At 33.2% G+C, this 23,484-nt stretch overlaps 4 protein-coding genes across 6 annotated transcripts; 1 reads left to right on the top strand and 3 right to left on the bottom strand.

The window, feature by feature from the left end:
• On the bottom strand, positions 1 to 2,147 carry LOC143202149 (salivary C-type lectin 2). The gene is made up of 3 exons (XM_076413444.1): positions 1,900 to 2,147; positions 228 to 462; positions 1 to 171 (listed from the first exon to the last, which is right to left on the bottom strand). The coding sequence occupies exons 1-3, from the start codon at positions 2,108 to 2,110 to the stop codon at positions 132 to 134; spliced, it is 486 nt and encodes a 161-aa protein (XP_076269559.1). The 5' UTR covers positions 2,111 to 2,147; the 3' UTR covers positions 1 to 131.
• Positions 2,148 to 4,421: 2,274 nt separating this feature from the next.
• On the bottom strand, positions 4,422 to 5,570 carry LOC143202161 (perlucin-like protein). Of its 2 annotated transcripts, XM_076413458.1 has the most exons (3): positions 5,212 to 5,570; positions 4,932 to 5,157; positions 4,422 to 4,559 (listed from the first exon to the last, which is right to left on the bottom strand). In XM_076413458.1, the coding sequence occupies exons 1-2, from the start codon at positions 5,432 to 5,434 to the stop codon at positions 4,943 to 4,945; spliced, it is 438 nt and encodes a 145-aa protein (XP_076269573.1). In that variant the 5' UTR covers positions 5,435 to 5,570; the 3' UTR covers positions 4,422 to 4,559; positions 4,932 to 4,942. The 2 variants fall into 2 exon arrangements, with proteins under 2 accessions (XP_076269573.1, XP_076269572.1); XM_076413457.1 differs by lacking the exon at positions 4,422 to 4,559 and having other exon boundaries at positions 4,818 to 5,157; positions 5,212 to 5,562.
• A 3,898-nt stretch (positions 5,571 to 9,468) lies between these two features.
• On the bottom strand, positions 9,469 to 17,929 carry LOC143202152 (salivary C-type lectin 2). Of its 2 annotated transcripts, XR_013007084.1 has the most exons (4): positions 17,654 to 17,925; positions 11,380 to 11,614; positions 9,808 to 11,320; positions 9,469 to 9,677 (listed from the first exon to the last, which is right to left on the bottom strand). XR_013007084.1 is itself a non-coding variant. In XM_076413449.1 (3 exons), exons 1-3 carry the CDS (start codon positions 17,862 to 17,864, stop codon positions 11,281 to 11,283), a joined length of 486 nt encoding a protein of 161 aa, XP_076269564.1. In that variant the 5' UTR covers positions 17,865 to 17,929; the 3' UTR covers positions 9,469 to 11,280. The 2 variants fall into 2 exon arrangements, 1 of the variants encoding a protein (XP_076269564.1); XM_076413449.1 differs by having other exon boundaries at positions 9,469 to 11,320; positions 17,654 to 17,929.
• Positions 17,930 to 19,348: 1,419 nt separating this feature from the next.
• On the top strand, positions 19,349 to 21,993 carry LOC143203201 (salivary C-type lectin 2-like). Its single transcript, XM_076415339.1, has 3 exons — positions 19,349 to 19,599; positions 21,534 to 21,768; positions 21,820 to 21,993. The coding sequence occupies exons 1-3, from the start codon at positions 19,398 to 19,400 to the stop codon at positions 21,869 to 21,871; spliced, it is 489 nt and encodes a 162-aa protein (XP_076271454.1). The 5' UTR covers positions 19,349 to 19,397; the 3' UTR covers positions 21,872 to 21,993.
• Positions 21,994 to 23,484: the final 1,491 nt, after the last annotated feature.

Below are 23,484 nucleotides of genomic sequence, written 5' to 3'. Positions count from 1 at the left end.
TAACATCTCTATTTTAATGCCTAATTTTAACATATCTCTCAGAATTCATTTTATTAATATTAACATTATGATATTCCGAACTAAGAAAAATTACTATATCAAAATTGGCAAATAGCAGCATGAAACAACTGCTACAAAACTCCACTTCTGTTATCATCGCAAGCATTTATTCTGAAAATTAATCAAACTTAAATTTTAAAAACATATAATAACCGAATAAACCTTACTTTTGCTTCCGCTGACATATAAATCGCTTTTTTGTATCGCAACTGAGATCATTCCATGCGAAAACCCCCGTTGTTGATTGATATAATTCTAAGCAATGTTCCTTGTCTCCTGTGTTGTCGGGTTGGCCCGGATAAAAGGCAGAATAGAACAAAGGTAAATTCGAATTCAACCAATAATAGTTTTTCTTGTCTGCCAAATTGGATGCAAATATCCAAAAACCATCAAAAATACCCACTGTAAATAAGAAAAGCATTAAATTTTAAATGAACCTGGTTTTCAATTTTATAGGACTAAATAAAATTATTCAGATTACAGTTTTACAATCATAACCCACGGTACGGTTTAGCAACTCAGCCACTTGACATTCAGACATGGACAGAAATTTGGCCATCGGAAATAGACCCATCAGCATGGAAGAAGGCGATAATTATACCTAGTACTAAAAAAGGCGATAATAAACAGCATATAAACTATTGAGGTAGATATCAATTTTCAGGAACATCTTTATAAAAATCATACTAATGAGACATTAAGGAACTCGTGAGGAGACAAGCCAGGAAGAACAGGCGGTATTTAGACCCAATCGAGGCTGTGTAGATTCTTTTGTCGCTTTGTCGGATGTCGTTTTACGAATATACAACAGTACAGTGTTGATATAATGGGCACGAGGACAAACATAGAGTGTATATATAAAGGTATATGCAGAGTCGCCAAATTTAAGCCAATTAAAATAAAAATAATTTTTGCCAGAGATTTCTATTGTTGAAAATGGGAGGTCAATGTAATACTTTAATTTCAACAACCTTCCTCTCTGGGTGATAATCTTGCAATGTGAACAACACTTCACATAAGATAACAGTTCCATTAAGTATTATTGGGTCATTCATGTACAGTGTGCAAACATCGAAAGCTATCAGAATACTTGGGTGCTACTAATCCAGCGTATTCCGGCAACATTATTAATTTTCAGCAATAATCTCTAAAGAAATGTTCCGAGAACTTGGTTGTTGATCAGTCAACAATTTCTGCAAGTTCGCGTGCAGCTAAATAGATCCAAAAGGATACAAAATGATTACCACAAGTATTGAATTAAAATTTCATTTAGAGCTGTTTTAACGTCGCAATTTATTTGCCTGTTAGGAAAAAAACTCCGCTCTACTACTACTCTAGCCATCCCCATCGACATCGAAAAGATATAATTATGACCATAAAGTCTTGCTATGTTTGGAGTCACCAAGCTGCAGTGAACTTCAAGCTGTTAAAACCGAATGGATATTACTGCAGATGCCTGCCGTCACAAACGCCGTCTCATTACAACGTGTTAATCGAAGCAGCATGGCTTGGCTGGAACAGGGTTTCGACATACTGAAATATCTGGAATGATAAATGGATTCCTGCTAAACCAACATCGTGCCCTCGACATATTGCTTAGTACAGCCATATTACAAAAAAATATTTAAAAAAAATTGTAGAAAGTGCAATTTTAGCAATTAGAAAATAAAACTGTTTGTAGAAGTAAAAAGAAAAATTATGGAGAGTTGTCAATATTATCTCCATTCACATCATTTATCAAACTTGCCAGATCAGTTATCGTTACTCATAATTTTCCCCTATATTCGCGATATCAAAATATCTGTCGTATATTATCTAAAATAACATAACCATACTTACGATCTTTTATAGGCAATAAAGCTTGCTCGATTTCTTTCTCATCATTTTCTGATAGTATCTCTGCTGGATCTAATCCATACTGGCGACATCTTGAATGAGCCTCGTAAAAAGTCACCCTTTGATTGGATACAACATACTTATTTGCAGATGTACTTATAATAAAGAAACTAATACACACAAATAACATAAAATTTACTTCGGTCTTTATCATTGTATATCACCTTCGAATATAATCCAAAAAACGCCTCTGCATTTATATATAAACGAAAAAACGTGCTGTTAAAAATAACTGATATTCTGAGAACATTTAGGTAACAGTAATTGAAAATTACACACATTGCTGATTGATGGCAAGGATTCGAGACGAGAACATAAACTGATTAGAACAGAAGATAAACATATAACAAACCACTTCATTTTAATTGCACATGCTTATTTTCACTATAAACAGGCATTATAAATTGGTACAATATATATTCACCATAATATATTAATTTTCAACGACTTTTGCTTAACAAGCTAAATTTTCTTAACTGTTCGGCAGTGCGAAACCGTATGACAGCCACGCCAAGCAGCATCAATCTGAATAACTTATAATCAGAAGAAATAATGTCTAGTGTGTATGATGCCAACAAAACTTCCCATTCGAGCTGCAATAGTATTTCCAGAAAAAGATGCATATATCATGCAAAAAAGATTACTTTTCGTCTGTTAATTATTGCTTGCTTTTTTGCAACAAAATATCTTAAAATATATAGCAACAGTTGCATTCGGTTTTATCAGCTCGTAATAAACTACACCCAGCATATAAACAAGACTTTATGGTCATGAATATTCCAGTTCGGTGCCAATGTTGCGCTTGGGATTGTCTCTGTAGATCCAGTTTTCATCGTCAATTACAATACGCTAGAAAAAAACTCTTTTTCGCCTAATAAACGATAGATTGCGATGCTGAAAGGAACTGACACTACTAAGCTGTCTAATAACTGCTTGAACGTTTGAACAGAATTTTCATCCAATAGGTCCTGCGATTGATTTTCTATCGAACTTCCGAATCATTATTTTTAAACCATCAAAACCAAAATCTACAATTACGATATGACAGGACAGCACCACTACATTTTCCGAACTTTTTTAAATCGCTTCGGCATCACGTGTTCTCAAATCAAAATACAAAAGCAAGGAATGTCAAAAATATCAGTTTGATCATTCCATGATCAACATCTATATGCACTGAATAATTGAATAATACTATATTGATCTTATGTGTCGTGTGACAAAATATTAAAACCATCGAATCTAACGGTTAGGTTCGCTTGTTGACATTAATATTTCACGTCTTTACCAACAGATGTCATTCATTAAAATATGCAGTAATTTAATAACCAGCAATCATATTTTTATAGCGATAGTCAATTAATAATGTCCTTGTTAAATACTATAATTTTTCCACTCATTTTTTTGATTTTTATAGTTCACTCGAAGACAAAACAAATGACTTCTGGTTATTTTCTAGTTCGTTTGGAATTCGGTTGAACATTTTGTCTGCTGAAAAATATAAAATTTGGCATAAAAATACATATGATAATTACTCAACTAAACAAAAAGTCGACTCCAAGATCAAAGCAATCTGTTTTTGTTTTCAAACATGGCTCGTATGCCTTGAGAAACTATGATGTTGTCAGAATAACAAATAGAATATATACACTATAACTGTTTTCTCGAAATGAACCCAGTGATTTAATACGATATTGAAATTTATCAACCACTCAGTACGTAATTTGATCCTGATCATTTCCTGAAAACATGAAAATATGAAATGAGGTATCGCTTCCGTCAAGATCTTAAGCGATGAGAAGAATGGTATCAGTGCAGATCGGTCCATCACATAATACGCTAGTCATTAAAAACAGGTTGTTCACAAAAATATAAAATAGCAGCTTACAAAAGACGTTTCTTTGGAGTATAATATTTTTATAAGTTTACAGTTTTTCCTTCTTCAGCATCTACTATTAACTAAACTCTGAAACAAAATGATTAGCAGGCAAAAAGCAGAATTTTCAATGCAAACAATTCTTAACCCTTGTTTAACATTTCTCTACATAAAATAACACTTTTGCGTTTAATTATTTTAATTATTAATTATTATTTAATTATTATTGATTTTTTAATTTGGGTAATTTGTATTGTAATTTGTAATTTGGGTATTTATATATTTATATATATATATATATATATATATATATATATATATATATATATATATATATATATCATCTATCTCAAAGCTAAGTCTTCATCTTGCAGACCATCGAACTGAAAAAATCATCTGAAAGAAGATGCCAATCAATACATCATTAATTAACAATAATAACATTAACAATAATTTATTTATCTATGCTCCTTAAAAAATATATTCTTTTTTCCTTTTTTGTTTCACCTTCAAAGTAGTAGTCATAAGATCATTAGGATATAATTAATGATTAATATTATATGTGTTATTTATTCGATTCAGTTCAACTCTTATTAGTAAATTTGACCTCTTCAAAGTGTCATCTCCCACTATTTTTGCACGCGTCAAAATCCCATCTATTTTTTTTTCTATTATTCGAATTTAACTGTCATCAATTTTCCCTCAACAACTACTAGTAATACTTCACCTATAAAAGAAAAATTAGATCATTACTAAAATATATCATGATTAAAGTAAATGTATAATTTTGTAGTTTTAAAATCTGCAACTATAACAGGATGAAATTTTGGTATATGTTTACAATTTAACTTCCTTACTAGCTAGGGATTTAATAACATTATGGTGATTAAATCTAAAATTAGATTGTTTCGAAATAATTTACTTTATTTCGTCGCAAAACCCCGACAACAAAGTTAAAAAAGGTTATATAAACAAAGAAAAATACTTTAGCTAAGATAAAATGTATTTTCTAATTGTGAACAATTAATTACATTTTATATAATACAAATTTGAACTCAAAATCAAAGCCTGAATGTGGGAATTAGTAAAATTTACTTACTATTACATTTATTAATATTTACAAATATAACGGAATTTACTGTCACAAGGAAAATCATGCCAAACGGGATTTGGACTTTCCTTACTATACATCACTAGGCAATTTTCATTTCTGGGATTATTCGGTTGTTCCGATTCAAACTGGGTATAAATCAACGGCTTTCCTGTATGTAACCAATAGTAATTAACATAATCGCCCAAATTGGTAGCAAATATCCACCAATGATCTAATAAAAAGATACTATACTTAAGGAGATATTAAGAATATACTTGAAACTTACTTATTGTATGATTTCGTAATTTATCTCCTACACATTTTGCGTCTTCCTCTAATACAATCTCCAACGGCTTATATCCAATTTGAAGACATTTTCTGTACGCATCAAAAAAAGTTTCCTCTTCTGTGGAAAGAATAAATTTAGTCGTATTGCAACTTAATACCACCGTTAATGTGTTTAGAAGTACAACACTTATAATAGTAGCAACTGTTGCAGAGTTAGCCATATTTTATATTAATATAATAGATTTGCAAAAGTGTTTTTATAATTATACCAGAACAAATAAACTAAGTATGTTAAATACAATGATATAATAATCTACAGGCGCTTATGTAAGCACTAGTGTAGATAACCTTATGCTCCTGGATAGGGAAATGCAACAGCATAACAATACGATAAACGCAAAATATGAAGAGCAAAGAAAAGGAAACAAAAAATGCACAATGCAAGAAATCTGATGTATAAAGGACCAAAAATGTGCATCTAGGCAAAGAAGGGAGCGAAAAACCACAATATACAAGATAGGTCCAAAAATTAAATGTACTAGAGTATACACTCAATCATTCAATTATTGTGCCAGAAATATGATATATGAAGAACCTAAAATGTGCATCTAGGTAACCGAAGGGAGCGAAAAAGACGAAACACGGACCACAATATACAAGGTCTAAAAATTAAATCTTCTGGAGTGTACACTCAATCATTCTGTTATGGTGAAAGAAATCTGATGTATGAAGGACCTAAAATGTGCATCTAGGCAACCTAAACAAGATATGTCTCAAATGTGCTTGTTAACAAGTTTATTTTTTACGTTATAATTTAAAAAGGTATTAGAATAATATCCTCTTAAAAGGACTGTGGCAGTTCCATCAAAATTATCTTGTACTTGTCAGCTTTTATTTATTCATACTAGTTAGTCGTTCTGTTTGAAATAATTTAAACACAGTTAACAAATATTGCACGTTCAAAATAGTACTAAAATTTCTAAAATATAATCATATACCATGTTATACATACCTATTTATATAATTATTGTCTCCATCAGTTACGGATGAATTACCTGATAACAGCATTTATACATTTTGTATCACTAGATAAAGGTAATATCCTTAATTAAGGTTAATAAGGTTTTATTATGCCTGCCTTATAGAGAAATTGCCACATATACAATTTTTCTCTTGGGACTGAATATATCTTCTGGTTATTTAGGATTATTTTGCAATCCTTACAGAATTGTAATTGTTTTAAATCTATTCAGGAAACTATAAAGAGAATACTAAAGTAATATAAACATTAAAGTTTTGTGGCATTCTTACCATAATCCTCAACCGAGCTGAATTTCAATATTATTCCTATTTTCTGTTTATTAACTTTGTTTATTATGTTATCGGCCATATTTACAATAATTTGACACTTCTTTAAAAAAAACTTAGACGGTACATATTATTTTAGCAATAAACATTGATTTTTACAAAAGACAAAAAAACAAAAGAATACAGGGTTCCAAACCAAACGATGAAAACCGTCAAATGATTTTTGGAGACCGAAACTTCCCGAGAGGAATCGAACGCGCCTCGAATTTATTCACCGGGAATGGAAAGATATTCGGCGAATCCATACCGAATCTTCACGCATAGTCTCGACCAGACCCCGAAGGTTCACTTTGTTCAAGTCTGTACTCACCATTATGGTTCTTCTCGGAAAGTTTCGGTCTCCAAAAATCATTTGGCGGTTTTCATCGTTTAGTTCGGAAACCTATATTCTTTTGTTTATAACCATACTTTTCATAACGGCATGCCAAAAATGTCTTTAGAATCGACGGTACGTGTAGTGTTTTTTCCTAAAAACCAATGTTTATCGCCGAAATAATATGTACCAATGTATATGTGCCAATGTGTATGTGTATGTATGTATGTCTAATCGTTTTTAAAGAAGTATCAAATTATTTTAAGTATGTAACAATAAACTAAGTTATAATAAGGAAAAAAATACGAATAATATTGAAATTCAACTCGTTTGAAGTTAAAGGCAAACATTTACAATTCTGTAACGATTACAAAATGATCCGAAATCACCAGAAGATATAATCAGTCTCAAGAGAAAAGAATGTATATGTGTAAATTTCACTATGAGGTAGACATAATAAAACCTTAAATTAAGAATATTAACTTCCTTTGGTGGCACAAAATATATAAATGGAGTCATCAGACAATTCATCCGTCAATGAGAGGGACAGAAATTATATGAACAGGTATGAATTTGTATTTACTGCATAATTTATTTTCTATATATTTTATTACTATTTTGAAAGTGTAATATTTGTTAAGTTTGTTTGTTTAAATTACTTCAGACGCAATGGCTAAATAGTACGAAAAAATAAGAGCTGACAAATGCAAGATGTTTGGGATGGAAGAGCCACAGCCCTTATAAGAGCATATAGATCTTTTCAAATTATAAAGTAAAAAATTAACTTGCTCACAAGCATATTTCTTGGAAAAATGAAGAAATAACACCTTGAAATTAATGATACATCTGCTGTCTAAAGAATAACATAGGTAATTGACTCTTTTCTCTAAAACTATTGTGTTTAATGAGTTTTACTTTATATTTTAGGTCTAAGATATGGTTGTTTTTGGGAAAAAGCTAAGAAGCAATTGTTGAGTATAGTGCGTTTAATGGGTGGTTATTTTTACATGTTGATGTGTTCCTTACATTTTAAAATATTTACATTAATCTATGAATTATATAAAATTAGTTGGCAAACTTAATATTTTCAGATCCGCGGGTCCTGAAACTCCGTTCTGTTTGTCGCCAAGAGCTGAAAGTCGTTGTGGAGAATACTGGAACTAAGGAAAGTGCATGCGCACTACGACTTTGAACCAATACTGAAACCTGTTCATCACGAATGCTCGCCCAATTCAGTTCTGCTCATACGGATTTTCAATTTTCCAACGAAATTCACCCCGAATGCTCAGGTCTGTACTCGCAATTAGAATAGGCTAGATGACTATTTTTGAATAACTGCTTTATGACAATTCTACGTACTATTTTATCCGGAATAAAAGTTATTTCTGCAACAAAGGGATTTGAAGTTTTTCTTTTTTAGTTTTTTAAGGCGCGGTAGAACTCTAACGTTGTTGTTACTGTACGTTTTGCATGGGTACATGTCTTATTTGTACATTATTTTAATACTTTTGGAGTTCTAATTAGACATTATAATGCATATCGATGGTGTGAGGATACCTAATGTATATATACATCGGTATAAACTCCAAACCAATTTTATATGTTTGTTCCAAGGAAAAGAAAATTGTTAAGGAAATGTAATTAAATCTTACAAAGCGCGAACCAGCCGATATAGTTTGAATATCGGTAATTTATAAATATATAAATTTACAAAAATATAATAAAAATGTAAATTTATAAATAGCAATAAAACAAAATAAGCAATAAAATATATAATTATTTAACAACTATTTAAGTATTTACTATTTTAAATACTATTAATTCTGTTTAAAATGTAATTAACGTTATATCGAGGTAAATAACATTTAACGAGTTTAATAACATTTCAGGCTAGGCCTCATTGTTGTATATGAGTCACTAATAATTTTTTTCTTTCTTCAGTTATTAAATAATATAGAAAATTATATTTAATATAACGTGATAGGGGTGGTCGATTACATATATGCATGAAGTCACATGGAGTATATATTTTTACAAGATTCGACTTCAAATCAAACAGAAATAATGGGCTTCTAACAGAACTCACTGAATATTCATTGTTTTTTCGCTACTGAAAGACCATATTCCCTCAAAATACAAAGAAAAATTTTATTTAAATTCAAGCCAACAAGTGCTAATCAAATATCATCAAGAATAAATAAGAAATACCCAATATCCCTTATCTAGTTTCTTTTACAATCAGTAATTCGATGAGCGATATTTCATCAGATTGGGGGGTAAGTGACATATATTTGATTAAACAATGTATTTTTATCAATTATTTACAGCCTGATATGTGTATTATGACAAACAGAACATTTCCTACAACACTTACGTACAACGGACAATGTATGAACCCAAATATTGTCACTGAAGTTAAGCAAAGTAAAAAAAAAACGAAGCAGAAATCTAGTTTGAGATTTCCTAGGAGAAATTAATATGTTAAACATATCTAAATACAGATTATGTATTTCAAGTATTGCAGATGCATGTTCTTATAAGTTTATAAGGCTATTATTAAAATAAACTGCAAAATTAAAATTTACATATTTTATTTATCCAAATATTACAAGATAATTTGGTACACTACTATATACATATTTTCAATCTACAAAGCTGTTTAAAATAGTTAAATCTGTATCTTAAACTTAAACATTATAAAAATTTTCACTAGCTATAGATATAATTCTTATGTCTTATTAAAAATAGGGCACTCTAAGAAGAGTATTATTAAAAGCAATACTCTTCTCACAGTTCTCAACTGACAATTGTACTATTACTGGATACTCTTTAGAATTATTACCTACACTTATTACTTAATTTTCTTCCCAAGTATACTGAAAATATTTTTACTTATGTTCTTCAATATCCTACCTCACTTGATGAAAAATGTGTCTGGAATACTCACTCACTTGATTTCTATAAAAATTCTAGTATTCTTTTAAAAATTATTATTTTAGTTACAGTCACCAAGGACGAATCAATTCAAGGTAAATTTTGGTTATTTGATTAATGTGTAAGTGTTCATAATATATAATTTTATTAAAATGTACAAGTAGAGAATAAACCTAACTATTTTGCAGATATGCCAAATGCATTAGGGAGAATGCAGTGATTAAATACAATTTTATCAAGAAATGTACACAGATCGTAACAGAAGTGACTAAGGAGAAATACAGAGATATCAAAATGATTTGACAAAAAAACTCAGCGACGAAGGACAGAAGAACTAAACATAAAAATATAAAATATGCCCTAATGAATAAAATAGGCGATTTGTAAAAGATTTTAATGTAAATGTAATAAAATAACTCTAACCTACAAATTATTGTGGCTGTTTAATTAACTTTAATTTAAGTCCTTCGTTAATATATGCATTAGATGTTTTGTAATGTTAAAATAAATGATATTATATAATATTTTTGTTTCATTACTTTATTCATATTAGAATATTGTTATATATCGAATCTAAAATAGACTAAAATTGGCAAAAGGTCAACGTGAATCAATATAGTTAATTGTAAAATAAAATGTATAAAAGTAATAATTATATGAGTATCATGGATAGTACAATTGTATATTATTTACCTCATACTCTTTACAACTTTTTTATTTGTACGACTAGAAACGTTTCCTTTTTTGTTTCTTGTTTTCACTTCCAGGGTGAAATTTTGACGCATATTGATTTCTATTTGATGTTATTGAAAATAATTTGTTATACATTTGGTAGCTAACATTCCCATTATAGATAAAATTAATGCTGTTTGGATTTTATAACTTTTAAAAATCTAACTTTACATTCTCCACTTGCATTTGTTCTTCTGTATTTTAGAATCAATGTTAAACCACCAAGGAAAATACAATAATTTAACTATTATTTCTAGAGAATTATTAAAGTAGCACAAAATCTGAATAATCTAAATTAAGATTAAAAGATCTTAAATAAGAAAATTAATTTGAGAACATACCGCCACTATATATAATATAGTCTTTTTAATGGTTTATTCTATGCAATTATGGCCAGTTATTATGCGCCTTCCCAAAATCCCAAATCGTTTTCTAGACAACGTAGGCTAGTACTACCGCATCTAATTACCAAACCAACTGTATCACTAGGCTACTAGAGAAAAGGAAAAGAATTGTAGAAATCTATGTAAAATATTTAGATTGACCGATATAATGTATGGAAGCACCTAATATAGTAGGGGCTTAACAGTAAGTGATATTGTAATGTTAATTCTTTCATAACCCATATAAGATTTAATTTAAATTATATACTATGTCTAAGGAAATTTATTATTTCTCAAAATCTATCTACGTATCGTTAAACTAAAATCAAATGAAATGTTACAATATTTCAATTCTGCTATCATCGCAAGTATTTATCCTGAAAATTCAAAACGAAATTCAGCCGTAAAAAATAAATAATAAGCGAATTAAACTTACTTTTGCTTCCGCTGACATATAAATCGATTTTTTTTATCGCATGAGTCATCATTCCAAGCAAAAACACCTGTTGTTGCTTGATATATCTCCAAGCAGTGTTCTTTGTCGCCTTTGTTATCGGGCTGGCCCGGATAAAAAGTGGAGTAGAACAAAGGCAAATTCGAGTTTAGCCAATAATAGCTTTTCGTGTCTGCCAAATTGGAGGCGAATATCCAAAAACCGTTGAAAGTGCCCACTGTAAATAAGAAAAGAGTAAAATTTTTGGCTGAATCTTTTGTTTTCATTTTTATACGACTAAGTAGTGTTGTAGTGACCGCTACAACCTTTTAGGCCACCACTATTACACCTACATCAAGTTCAGAGGTTGGCAACATTGGTGGATTGATACCATGCGGTTCCCGGATACAGTTCCGTGCTAGCTCTCGAAGAGAACGGTCGTGTCCGGTCCGCCGAACCTACCTGCGCTTCCGAGAATTACCCGAAACTTTCCCTAAGACGGTCGACCCGTTATCACGTTTCACCAGTGCCTACGTAAAAAAAAAAAAAAAGCGTCTGTAAGCGCCGAAAAGGCGTTTTTACAGACAAGGCAATGGCGTCATGTACGTCAGAGCCGACGTCGCCTCCTGAACATAATCCCAGTGTTTCAAATTCAAATGGACCATCTTCAGAAGACAGCCGCGAAGTGCTTATAACGGAATTGAGAAAACAGAACGAAGACCTGCGAAAGCAGATAGCTGACCTTAAAACCTTAAATGTCGCCGCCTAAGCGGCAACACTTACCTGTCTCTATAACTTTCAGCAGCCTTTAACTCTTCGAAATGGCTGTTCCGAAATCTCTTATACTGATGACATGGAATGCAAATAGCTTACGCGGAAAGCAAGCGGAATTGGAGGACGTCATAACATTCTATGACGTCGACATCGTGCTCATCCAGGAAACTTTCCTGAAACCTTCGCATCGTCTCTCTTTCGAACACTTTTTTGTCTACAGAAACGATAGAACTCCGGGTCGAGGCGGTGGAACCGCCATTCTCGTCAGAAAAGGAGTCAAACACGAGCTCCTTCCATCGTTATCAGTAAACAACTTCGAAACAACCTCCATTAAAATCGATATCCAAGAACGTCCCTTCGTGATTACATCCCTGTACAGGAAATCTTCTGCATTCAACTATGCCGAATACCGATCACTCGTCGAAGGAAAATTTCCGAAAATAATAGGTGGCGACTTCAACGCCCACCACCCCACCTGGGGGTGTTCCAGAGCGAATCCCGCAGGTAACGCCATCGTAGCTCTAAGTGCAGATCTGGGCTACGGTCTTGCCTTGCCAGATGAACCCACCCATCACCCTAGTACAGTCTCTCAAGGCGCAGCAAGAATCCTAGATTTCTTTATTCTTCAAGACGTAAATCGCGATTCCGAAGTTCGAGTCCTTGACGAACTAGACTCTGATCATCGTCCGATCCTTCTCAAACTCGGAAACTGCGCCACCACTCAAGTCCCACTAACAAGATTCAGGAAAAAAACCGACTGGAAAAACTACCAATCTCTTCTCCTGAAATCCGATCCAATTCCGAAAATTAACACACCAGAACACCTCGAGGAAGCCGTACTCAAGCTAACTCGCGATATTCAGTCTGCTCACGAATCTTCCACAGTCAAAATTTCATCACAACCCCAGCCGTGGAAAAACAATCTTCCCGCTTCTCTTAAACGTGAAATTCGCATCAAAAACGGTTTATGCAGATTAGCTCGATTCACCCTTGATGCTGCAGACAAAAGGGAGGCGAACAGAGCATGCAAGAGGGTAAGGGCGGCCGTCTCGACTTGGCGAGCAATGAAATGGAACTCATTTCTCGCGGACCAAAGGCTGGATGGCCCCCCTTCCTTCTGGCGTGTCTCCAAATGCCTCGTGGAGAAGACGCACAATGTCATCCCTCCCCTGAAGTCAGCGGTTACAGGAAATTTTGCAGTCACTGACCAAGAAAAAGTCGAGCTCCTTGCAGAGACCTACGAAGCTCAAATGAAATGCCTCCCACCCGCACAGAACACTAAAACTAAAGACATTGACACTGTCATCAACGAATCCAACTCCGTCAAAAGACCAGTAACCCCCGCCTTTCTTCTCAACCATTTTGTATCTCCAAAGTCTCTACAGACTATGATCGGCAAACTTCAAACCAAAAAATCTCCAGGTTTCGATGGAATATCGATTACCCAGTTAAAAAAGCTCCCGCATAAGCAACTCGCAGAACTGGCAAACATTATTAACTCCATCATGAGACTGCAACACTTCCCGGCGTCTTGGAAACACGCACATATAGCGGTTATACCCAAGAAAGGAGCAAAATCATCTCCATCTGATTACAGGCCTATCAGCCTTTTCAGCGCCATTTCGAAGCTTGCCGAGAGGGCAATACTCTACGCTCTCAACTCTTTCACAAAGGAAAACAACATCATTCCAGATGAACAATTCGGCTTTCGCGCTCACCACTCATCCGTCCATCAAGCTTCCCGTCTGGCTGCACACATCCATCATGCTCTTGACCAACGTAAAAAGCTTGGAGCAGTTCTTCTGGACCTAACCAAAGCCTTCGACAAGGTCTGGCACGACGGATTGTTCGCAAAGTGCGTGCGGTTAGGCCTCCCAGAAGACCTAACCGCTCTCATCAAGTCCTATCTCTCGGACAGATCTTTCCAGGTCAAGATCAGGGCGTCACTTTCCAGTCGTAAACAAATCGATGCTGGCGTACCTCAAGGTTCCCCGCTGGCCCCAGCCTTATTTAATCTCTTTATTTCAGATATGCCGAGAAAAGAGCATATTGACGTCGCCTTTTACGCTGACGACACTGCTTTCTTCACGGCCGCCAGGTTCGAAGTTACAATTCATGAGCGTTTACAGAAGCAGCTCGATCATGCGGTCAAGTGGTTCAAATTCTGGAGGTTGCAAATCAACCCCCTGAAAACCCAGGCCATCATTTTCCACAAGAAGCGTTACGCACTGCGCGTCTCGCAACTTAAGATCGACACCGCAATAATTCCATGGCTGGATAACGTCACGTACCTAGGTCTTCACTTGGACCGGCGGTTCGGTTGGCATTCCCAAATCCAGAAAGCAATCCAAAAAGGTTCGGGGATAGCAAACCTGCTATCTCCTCTGATCTGCCCTTCTAGCAGGCTTCCCATCTCCATCAAATGCTTATTTTACAAGATGTTAATTCGGTCCGTACTCCTCTACGGATCTAATGTCTACTTCAAGTTTGTTACACCCAACCAGGTCAAACGGCTTCAAGTTTTCCAAAATAAGCTCCTCAGGAGAATATTAAACGCTCCATGGTTTGTCAGAAATAATCAAATCCATAGGGAAACTGACACTCCAGAAATCAAGCACTTCATATCTCAATCATTCCACAAACAACAACTCAGCTCAAGTTCTTCTGAAAACGCGCTTGTTCGCGAGCTGGTCGACATGCTGGGAGCTTAGCACCGCGTCACCGCTAAGCTCTCCCCCTTTTCCAGGCTGAAACGACCTCATCCGTCGCTACAGTCATAACTTTTGCCCCCATACAACAGTACCCAGTTGTGTGTTAACTCAGGTTCGCGAATCAATAGAATCGCCGGGCTCTCGTGCCCAATAACGGCTGCCCGATCAGCGGGTGCCATATCCCCAAATTTAATGCAGTAGCAGTAGTGATCCACAGGGGTCAACTGTGAGGCGGTTTCGGTTTAGTGTATTGGTAAGCCCAGAGGCAGTCCCACATAACCCGGTCCAACTTGTCACTCCAGGGCAAGTCTCCGCGACCAGGTATGCGTCATGCATTCCACCGCCTGGTTTTTTAGGCCAGAACAAAAAAAAAAAAAAAAAAGGTTCCCGGATAGAAAAAACGTCGCGACGACGTGTCTCTTTCTATTTCTTTTTCTCTACCCGTTGTAACAGTACCAGTTCCATAGCGCTTCCGTACTTCTTTAACTTAACCTAATATACTGTCCATCCTCCAGTCGACCACATGTAGTAATTAACATAGAAATAAACATGTTTTATTCAGCCGATGTTTTCTGTTCCCGTGTGAATTCCTTCCACAAACATAGTAGAGAGTGTTGCGATAAACCATCGTGTCCACAGGCACACATTCCGACCGACAAGACCAACATTCCTACAAAGTTATTTGAGATAAAATATATTTTTCCAAGGAAATATATTGTTCAGTTAGCATTCGAGGATTATCGAACGATGGGGAGAGTTCTTTATACTGATTTACAATAACAAGCCAACACATTTTTAGCTACGAATTCCTCACACATTTCTGAGGCTAAATCGACCTTGAAAGACACAGCAAAGAACGACATGGACCGAGATCATAGAAAACGAGTGATAGAAAGATAGAAATATAGGTGACTACAATTGTCTCTGATGAGAACATTTGCGGCTCACCGACAATTAGAATATTGTTTGGAATTTTCAGGCCAAGCTACCCGTCAATCAATGCATAAACATATGAGAGTTGAATTTATATTTTGCTTCTTATTATTCATCATTTTGTGTCAAGTGTTAAGAGTATATTTTTCTCTATTTTCTATAAGATCGTCAATTAATAAAATCAGAGAAATATTTGTTCTGGACTATATGTAGCCATATTCTTAACTCAGACTCATCCTTAGGATGGTCAAAATGTTTATTAATTAAACCATATTACAACAAACCAAATTAGAAGGGTAACTTGAAACAGTATCCCTCAGAATCATTTAACTTAACATTTCAGCCGAGTTTTACAATATTGTCGTCCTAGATTTAAAGGATTACAACTATTTAGATATGCATAAATTATAGAACTAATGAGTAATATTATTCTTTACTCGGTATAGTTAACATATATTTAGATAATCCAACAGAAATGTAGAGTTAATTTTATTATATTCAATACGATTTATTTTCTTAAATGCAGCATAACTAATTTTATGCTAAATCAGAGAGAGAGAATACCTTTCAAATGAAAACAAAGCAAGAGAGAGTGATTTGCTTTAGCGCCATTAGTAAAAATATATGATGCTTTTCACCTTTTATGATACTTGTACCAAGAAGAATACAGAGAATTTACAACAGACAGCTGGTTTAAATACAGCTTCTCAATGCAGCTGCAAGCAAATACTTTTTAGATCCTTACACGTATATTAAGTACAATTTTCTATTGGTGAAAATGAGAAAATCAATGTAATACTTTAAATTCGATGATTTTCCTTCCTGGTTATGGATGGATAACAGTTCTTCATTCAGTATTATTGAGTTATTCAGTATATACAAACGCTAATGATGCAATGGAATTTTAGACGAACATAATTTTTCTTATTTAATTTATAGAAGCCAACAGCCAAATGCCAATCATTATATCCCAAATGTCGATTTTCACCCCAAACTCTAAAGAAAGTTTTATACAGCTTACACAGTATTTCATGAGTAAGCAATAAAAAAATATAAATGGAAGGATTGGTATCCATTTACCACACGATTGACTTAAATCAGATTTCGAGGCATTTTAATATCGCGATTTCATTGGTTTTTAGTATTCTGTGGCATCAGCCAGCAATTAACCGAGAGTTAGTTAGTTAAACCTTGCTGCGCTTATGGTGGGATTCCTAAAGAGTGGTAAACAACGAGCTGTTAAACCAAATAGAAATATCACTGCAGATGTCTACCAACATCCATTAGACAAGCAAATAATAAAGCAAATTACGCAAAATCATCCTCTTACATGAAATTATTCGGCTATATATTGCCAAGTTTGTGAAGCATACATTGTCTCAGCCCGACTGGTAAGTCCTATTACATCCAGCGTACGCACCAAAACAAAGTGGATTTTTCTTTCTGAAAACTTTCTCACTATCATTTGCTAAAATCGATACAGCATAGCTTGACTGGAATAGAGTTTCTAAATGCTGAAATGTATAGATCGATGACTAAATCGATGCCAAGCCGGTATAAATATGTTGCCGAAACGATAAAAAAGTAGAATATATTGAAAATTATTTTTATTAACATATACTTTACCAATTTCTCTTCATAAATGGAAAAGATTACATTATAAATATTTCTCAATTTCAAAATAAAAGGGTCTGTGGAAATCAGGAGGATAATAATACAGGATTGCTAGTTTTGCTTCCATTCAAATTTTTATTCGACTAATCAAACCGTTCGCTGATTAACTATTTTAAATTTTCCTCAAATCCGTAATACAGAAATAAAATATCTTATATTACGCAAAATAAAATAATAATACTTACGATCTTTTATAGGCAATAATGCTTGCTCGATTTCTTTTTCATCACTTTCTGATAGTATCTCTGCTGGGTCTAATCCATACTGGCGACATCTTGAATGAGCCTCGTGAAAAGTCACCCTTTGATTGGGTACCACATACTTATTTGCAGATACACTTATAAGAAATAAAAAAAGACACGCAAATGACATCAAATTCATATCGAATTTTACCATTTTATATCACCTTCGAATGTAAGATGAAAAACACGCCAGCATTTATATATAAGCCGAAAAACATGCTGTTAAATATAGCCGATATTCCGAGAAAATATACAATATTATTTGGAAATTATACAAATTACTGATTGATGGCAAAAATTCGATTCGAAAATATAAACTTGTTGGAATATAATATAAACAGATAACGAACAATTTCATGTTTTGCTATATTATGATTATGTGTTGCATGAACTGTGGCCACTATTTCATTTCAGACAGACAAAAAATTCATATCTCGTCGGTAGACATCTACAAAAACAGTTTCATTCGGTCGTAATTACAGCTTGCCCTTTCTATTATATGAACAAGGCTTTATGGCTTTGAATATTTTATTTCGATGTCAATATGGACAGCTGTACTGAAATAACTCATGATTTTTTGAACTTGGGGTTATCGCAATAGATCCAGTTTTCATCGGCAGTCGCATATACTATGAAAGACTCTTTTTTTTAGCTGGGAAACAATGAAATCGCGATATTGTAACGATTCAAAATGTATTTTCACTCAATTTGTGGAATAGCCATCATATATTTTTGGAGCCTTCGCATCTCATGTAAACATCTGGAAGTATGATTGATCAAGTGCTAGATAAACTAAAATAGGATCTCTATCAAATCAACATCGTTATTTCATCACGCTATCGCCAAAAAGATGGGAAAATGTTATAGAAGATTATAAAAACTGTATAGATTAATATTAATATACATATATTAGTAATTAAGTTATATATAACTTCTTTAAGGTAGTTATTAACCGTTTAGTTTCTATTAAATTTCTCGGGAATTTTTGCATGTACTGAATATACTTGAACAACTCTAAATATAATTATTCTTTAGTCTGTATTTGGCCCACCAAGTTGATTTTTTCTTCTAATATTATTCTAAATCTTATTCAAGGGATTTGAAAATCCTTCCTTCTCTACCTAGAGACCAGAGACTTTAAAGCTTAAGAACTGGTGTATGTATGTAGAAGACTATGATCCACGCTGCCTGCTTCCTACAGACGAGCATTGGGATTCGTTAGTATTTTGGCGGCAATATTGCAGCATTCAACTGGTCGGAGCACTAGATGAATTACTGTGAATGAATATATCAATACTTCATAATTAACCCATTATAAAAAGTTTTAGAGCCTTTTACTTTGTTAGAAAGGTTTTGAGATAAACACCCATCAACTGTAAATAAAACTCCTCAAAATTAGATTAAGATATTACATTTCATAGTATTACATTATATTGTCTATCAAAAGTAACCAAGACATATTTTTAGGGTATCTGTAAAATATTAACGTGATATGTAAACATATTTATAACTCGTTTTATCGAACATATAATTATCATGACACAAATATAAATTACAGTGTTGTTGATGTTTTGAAATAAAATTTCTGGAAAACTCTGGAAACGTGCTCATTATCTTTACTTTCTTTAGTATAAAAGTGAAAACATCTCTGATAAGTTACAGGTCGCAATTAATATTAATATAGAAGATGAAACGTAGTGTTGTCTTATTGGCTAGTTTCGTTTTAGTCATAGCTAAATCATCTGTCAACAGGTATGTGGTGTCCAACCAAAGAGTGACATTTCACGAAGGCTACATAAGGTGTCTTCAATACGGTTTAGAACCGGCTGAAATATTATCAGAAAGCGACGAAAAAGAAATAGAGGCAGCCTTGGAGCCTTTGAGAGAAAGTAAGTCTAACTGAATGATAAATATCAGTTATTTAAATAAATAATTGAGTCAGAAGGTGACATATACAAGTATTTACATAAACTTTCAAGAAATAATCAATATTTATCAATTGATTTATATGAAGGTCCCTTTTATAAATTCAAAGATAGAGTATACATTTTCATGCCCTTTTAGACATGTGGCAGATATGGAACTGTGAGAATGTGCCAGCAACTTTCGTTAATTTTAGTTTAATTCACTACTTTGCTTAGGTGTGATTGTTTTTGTTGCTTATATTGCGATTTTACTTTTGCAACTGTTTCTGGAGGTTCGCGAAAATCCTTTTCATCATTAGCATTTTAACTTCTTTGAAGTCGGACGATAGTCGAAAATTGTGTTGTGCTTATGGTTGTGACTTTTGAATTACCTGGTATAAATACTTAAATAATTTTCGGAACGATGAAATTAGTCAATAAATAAGTTGTTCCTAAAGTCAGACAACGGCGATATAAAATGAAACTCTGACCTGCCAGAAAGACTTAATATTATATAAAATAATAAAAAGGCAGACATTACAAAAACGGTATTTTGGGAACCAAACAAAAAAAATTATAAACATATTTAACAAATATAATAATATATCTCTCTGACATCCTGTACAGTGACAGCCTAAGTTTGATATATCGTTTCCTAGTCGTTCTCGACATTTCATTGTTAAATATGAACTTTGCCCTGGCCGGCCAGTCACTAGACATGACTACACAATTCTTAAAATATTGAAGGAAGCTTATCATCAAATCTAAAACAAACTGTATTCATATAATTTGTATACTTGTCTTAGAAACTTCTCAGAAATATTCCAGCTATTGCGTTTGTGTCATTTTTCACAATTTCAAGGAAGTGATCGGATCCGTTTTGTGTCACATTCATCAAGATGGAAATTCTCAATGGGGTCAGTAGAGAATTACACCTCGAGAAGATCTAATGCGCTTACATATCCACTTTCAATCACCTGGAAGCAAATATTCAAATTGAATAGTTCCAAACAAAGACATACTTTGATGTGCTTTCTGTTAGTGTTGAAAACATTCAACGAATGATGGCATGTGCCAATAACGAATGACAGAGTGGGTATTTAGTTCAACTAAACCACACGCAGGAAACAGAGAGAGGTCATCAGGAATAAAAGCTGATGCAATCAATCAGCACTATTATTCGATCAACCAACTAGTTTTTCGTAAGTTGACAGTCGGAAGTTAAACTTTAGGAAACATAAGATTCTCATCCTTATTGCTCATCAGTCAAAGAAATATACAACACACCATTAACAAACCACATTAATATATCCGCTCACACATATCCCGAGGCAAGCATTAGATTAGGCAGCTGGTAGATTCTCGCCAATCTTGTTATAGAAACAAGCCCATTACTTTGTGCAATTAGTGTCTATTTTTATATTCATGTTCTCCAACCTATGTTACAGAGCCTCTTCGGTAGATAAAAATACAAGCACTGTACTTTACTTAATTTAGTTTAACTGTTTACAATGAAGTAAACCAAGGCTAGTTTTAACTTGTTCTTTCTAACTCGAATATCATGTGATATCGGTATAGTGATCCAATAATAGTAATTGCCACTAGTCTAAGTATTAACAGTCATAATGAATAACATTGGAATGCTAGCTGATAACTTTTGAATGAATGAAACTTTTTAAATGGTGTAAATCTACATCAAAAAAAATCAGGTTCAATTTCTCAAACTAAAATGTCACGCGAATCAGAAAGTTGTTTGAAAAACGGTGTTTGAAGTTATAAAAGAAAACCGGCTTTATTTTCTTTCTAACCCATACAGAAACATGGAGTGTCAGAAAATATTCAGAATAATATTTACCAAACTTTTATTGATCTAAAGTCGATAATGTTTATTATTACATTCTCGCTAACTTTCATTGCAGTTGGTTCCCGAGAAGGTTTTTGGATTTTTGCCAGTAATTTAGCAGACAAGACAAATTTTTATTGGTTGAACTCTAAGTTACCTCTGTTTTATTCCTTTTTTTCGGATGGTCAACCTGATAATGCCGATAAGAAAGAGAACTGTTTGGAGATATATCAATTAAGCACAGGTGTATTCGGCTGGAATGATTGCCCCTGTGAATCCAAAATAAGATTTATATGCCAGCGCAAAAAGAAGTAAGTGTTCCAGTCTTTTCGATATTTATATGTCAATTTTCTAATTTTTAGGGATATAAGTTCCTGTAATGATATACATTTGGCGCCAAATGGTATTTCGTAGAATAATAAATACAAAATGATTCTATAGAAAATTATAATTGTTAGTAATGAATAGTATTTACTCACCCAAAATAATACGATTGTTAAACTTATCTGATAAATAAACAAAATAATTTGAAAAAAGGTATGTTATTATGTATATATTTTTAATCAATTAAGTCAATTAAATTACTTATTAACAGCCAGAATATATAAATCAACAAGTAGTTCCATATCCAAATACAATCAAATATCTTGGCATGGCCCTTGATGTTGAACTCAAGTGAAAGCCACATGTTAAAAAAATGTACTTTGTAATTTTAAAACCATGGCAAATTGGGATCAAAACAAATAGCTTATTAGTGCTAGTTTATTAGATTACTATAATAAATACAGAAAACAATTCTTTCCAACCACAAAATTTCCAACACCAACATTCCATGTGCATTTCAGTTCCCAAATATGTAAACTATTTTCTTAACTATTTTTGAACTTTTTTCGCCAATTTAATTTTATGAACCATATTATGGTTGACAGATTGACAAATAGACGATTTGAAGCTAAATTATATATCATATATATTTTTAGACTACTATGCTAGACAAGTATTTATTCTGTACATATTGCTTGTTTTTTATCATCCTTTTTAATTTCATTTTAACTTAACTTTTATACATATCTCAAACCTAAATCTAATTATTAAAAAATCTAATGATGTCAAGGACTTATAAACTACCATGATCACCATCAAAGATAGAGATACTGCCAATCTGCTTCTAAATTACAAATAATATCAGTCTATGTCTAAAGACACAATAATATTGAAATAACAAGGAAGAAATATATACTACAGATGAAAGAAAATAGGATTAGAGACCGTTTCGAAAAAAAGCAAAGACTAAAAAAAAAGAAGCCCAATATGGGAAAGGAAATAGCTGAAAAGTTGCACTTGCAGGAAATAAAGAAACAACAGAGAAGATATTAGGGAAGGTTAGACAAGCTCAAGGCAGAAACTGAGAAATTGGGCGGTGGGAATAAGGCAATTAAGATAGAAATGAAGCAAATGAGGAATATAATTGTAATGAGACAAATGAGTAATAATGTAGTTATTTAATAATAAGGCGTAGAAACGGAAAATAAGAACGAAAATGACCTACAGATTTTGAATCGTGTTTAAATGCCTTAAATTGTCGAAGCCTTTTTAAAAATTTCTCCATTGTTCTTTTCCGCTAAAAGTAAAGAAATCAATTCAATATATTCAATCTCATCGATCGATTTTAAAGAAAGTATCAGATCTTTTGCCTTTTTCTTTCAATATTCTGCTCTAATAACACTACCAAGAGAGTAAGTAATGATTATATTTGAAGACATATTCAACTTAGTGGGAATTTTCTTACTTGCTTGCACGGGCTATTTTTTAATTATTATTCTGCGATGGACACTTTAGAAAATTTGATAATGCTATCGACAATTTCTACCTTCAGATGCATACACAGATTGTAATTACGAATGTACCATAGAGCATCAACAATACATTTCAGTACTTTGTTTTGGAATCGTTCTACAATATTTCTATTGCTTTGGCTGGTACAGCCCCAGTTGATAACCATAAGTTCTTACTGCTTTCAAAACTTG

Source organism: Rhynchophorus ferrugineus, unplaced genomic scaffold (assembly GCF_030347505.1).
Source record: "Rhynchophorus ferrugineus isolate W39M unplaced genomic scaffold, kcgeb_rfMv2 rfM9, whole genome shotgun sequence".
NCBI lineage: Eukaryota > Metazoa > Arthropoda > Insecta > Coleoptera > Curculionidae > Rhynchophorus > Rhynchophorus ferrugineus.
Note: the sequence above shows the minus strand (reverse complement) of the source record. Positions and strands in the feature narration are given on the sequence as shown.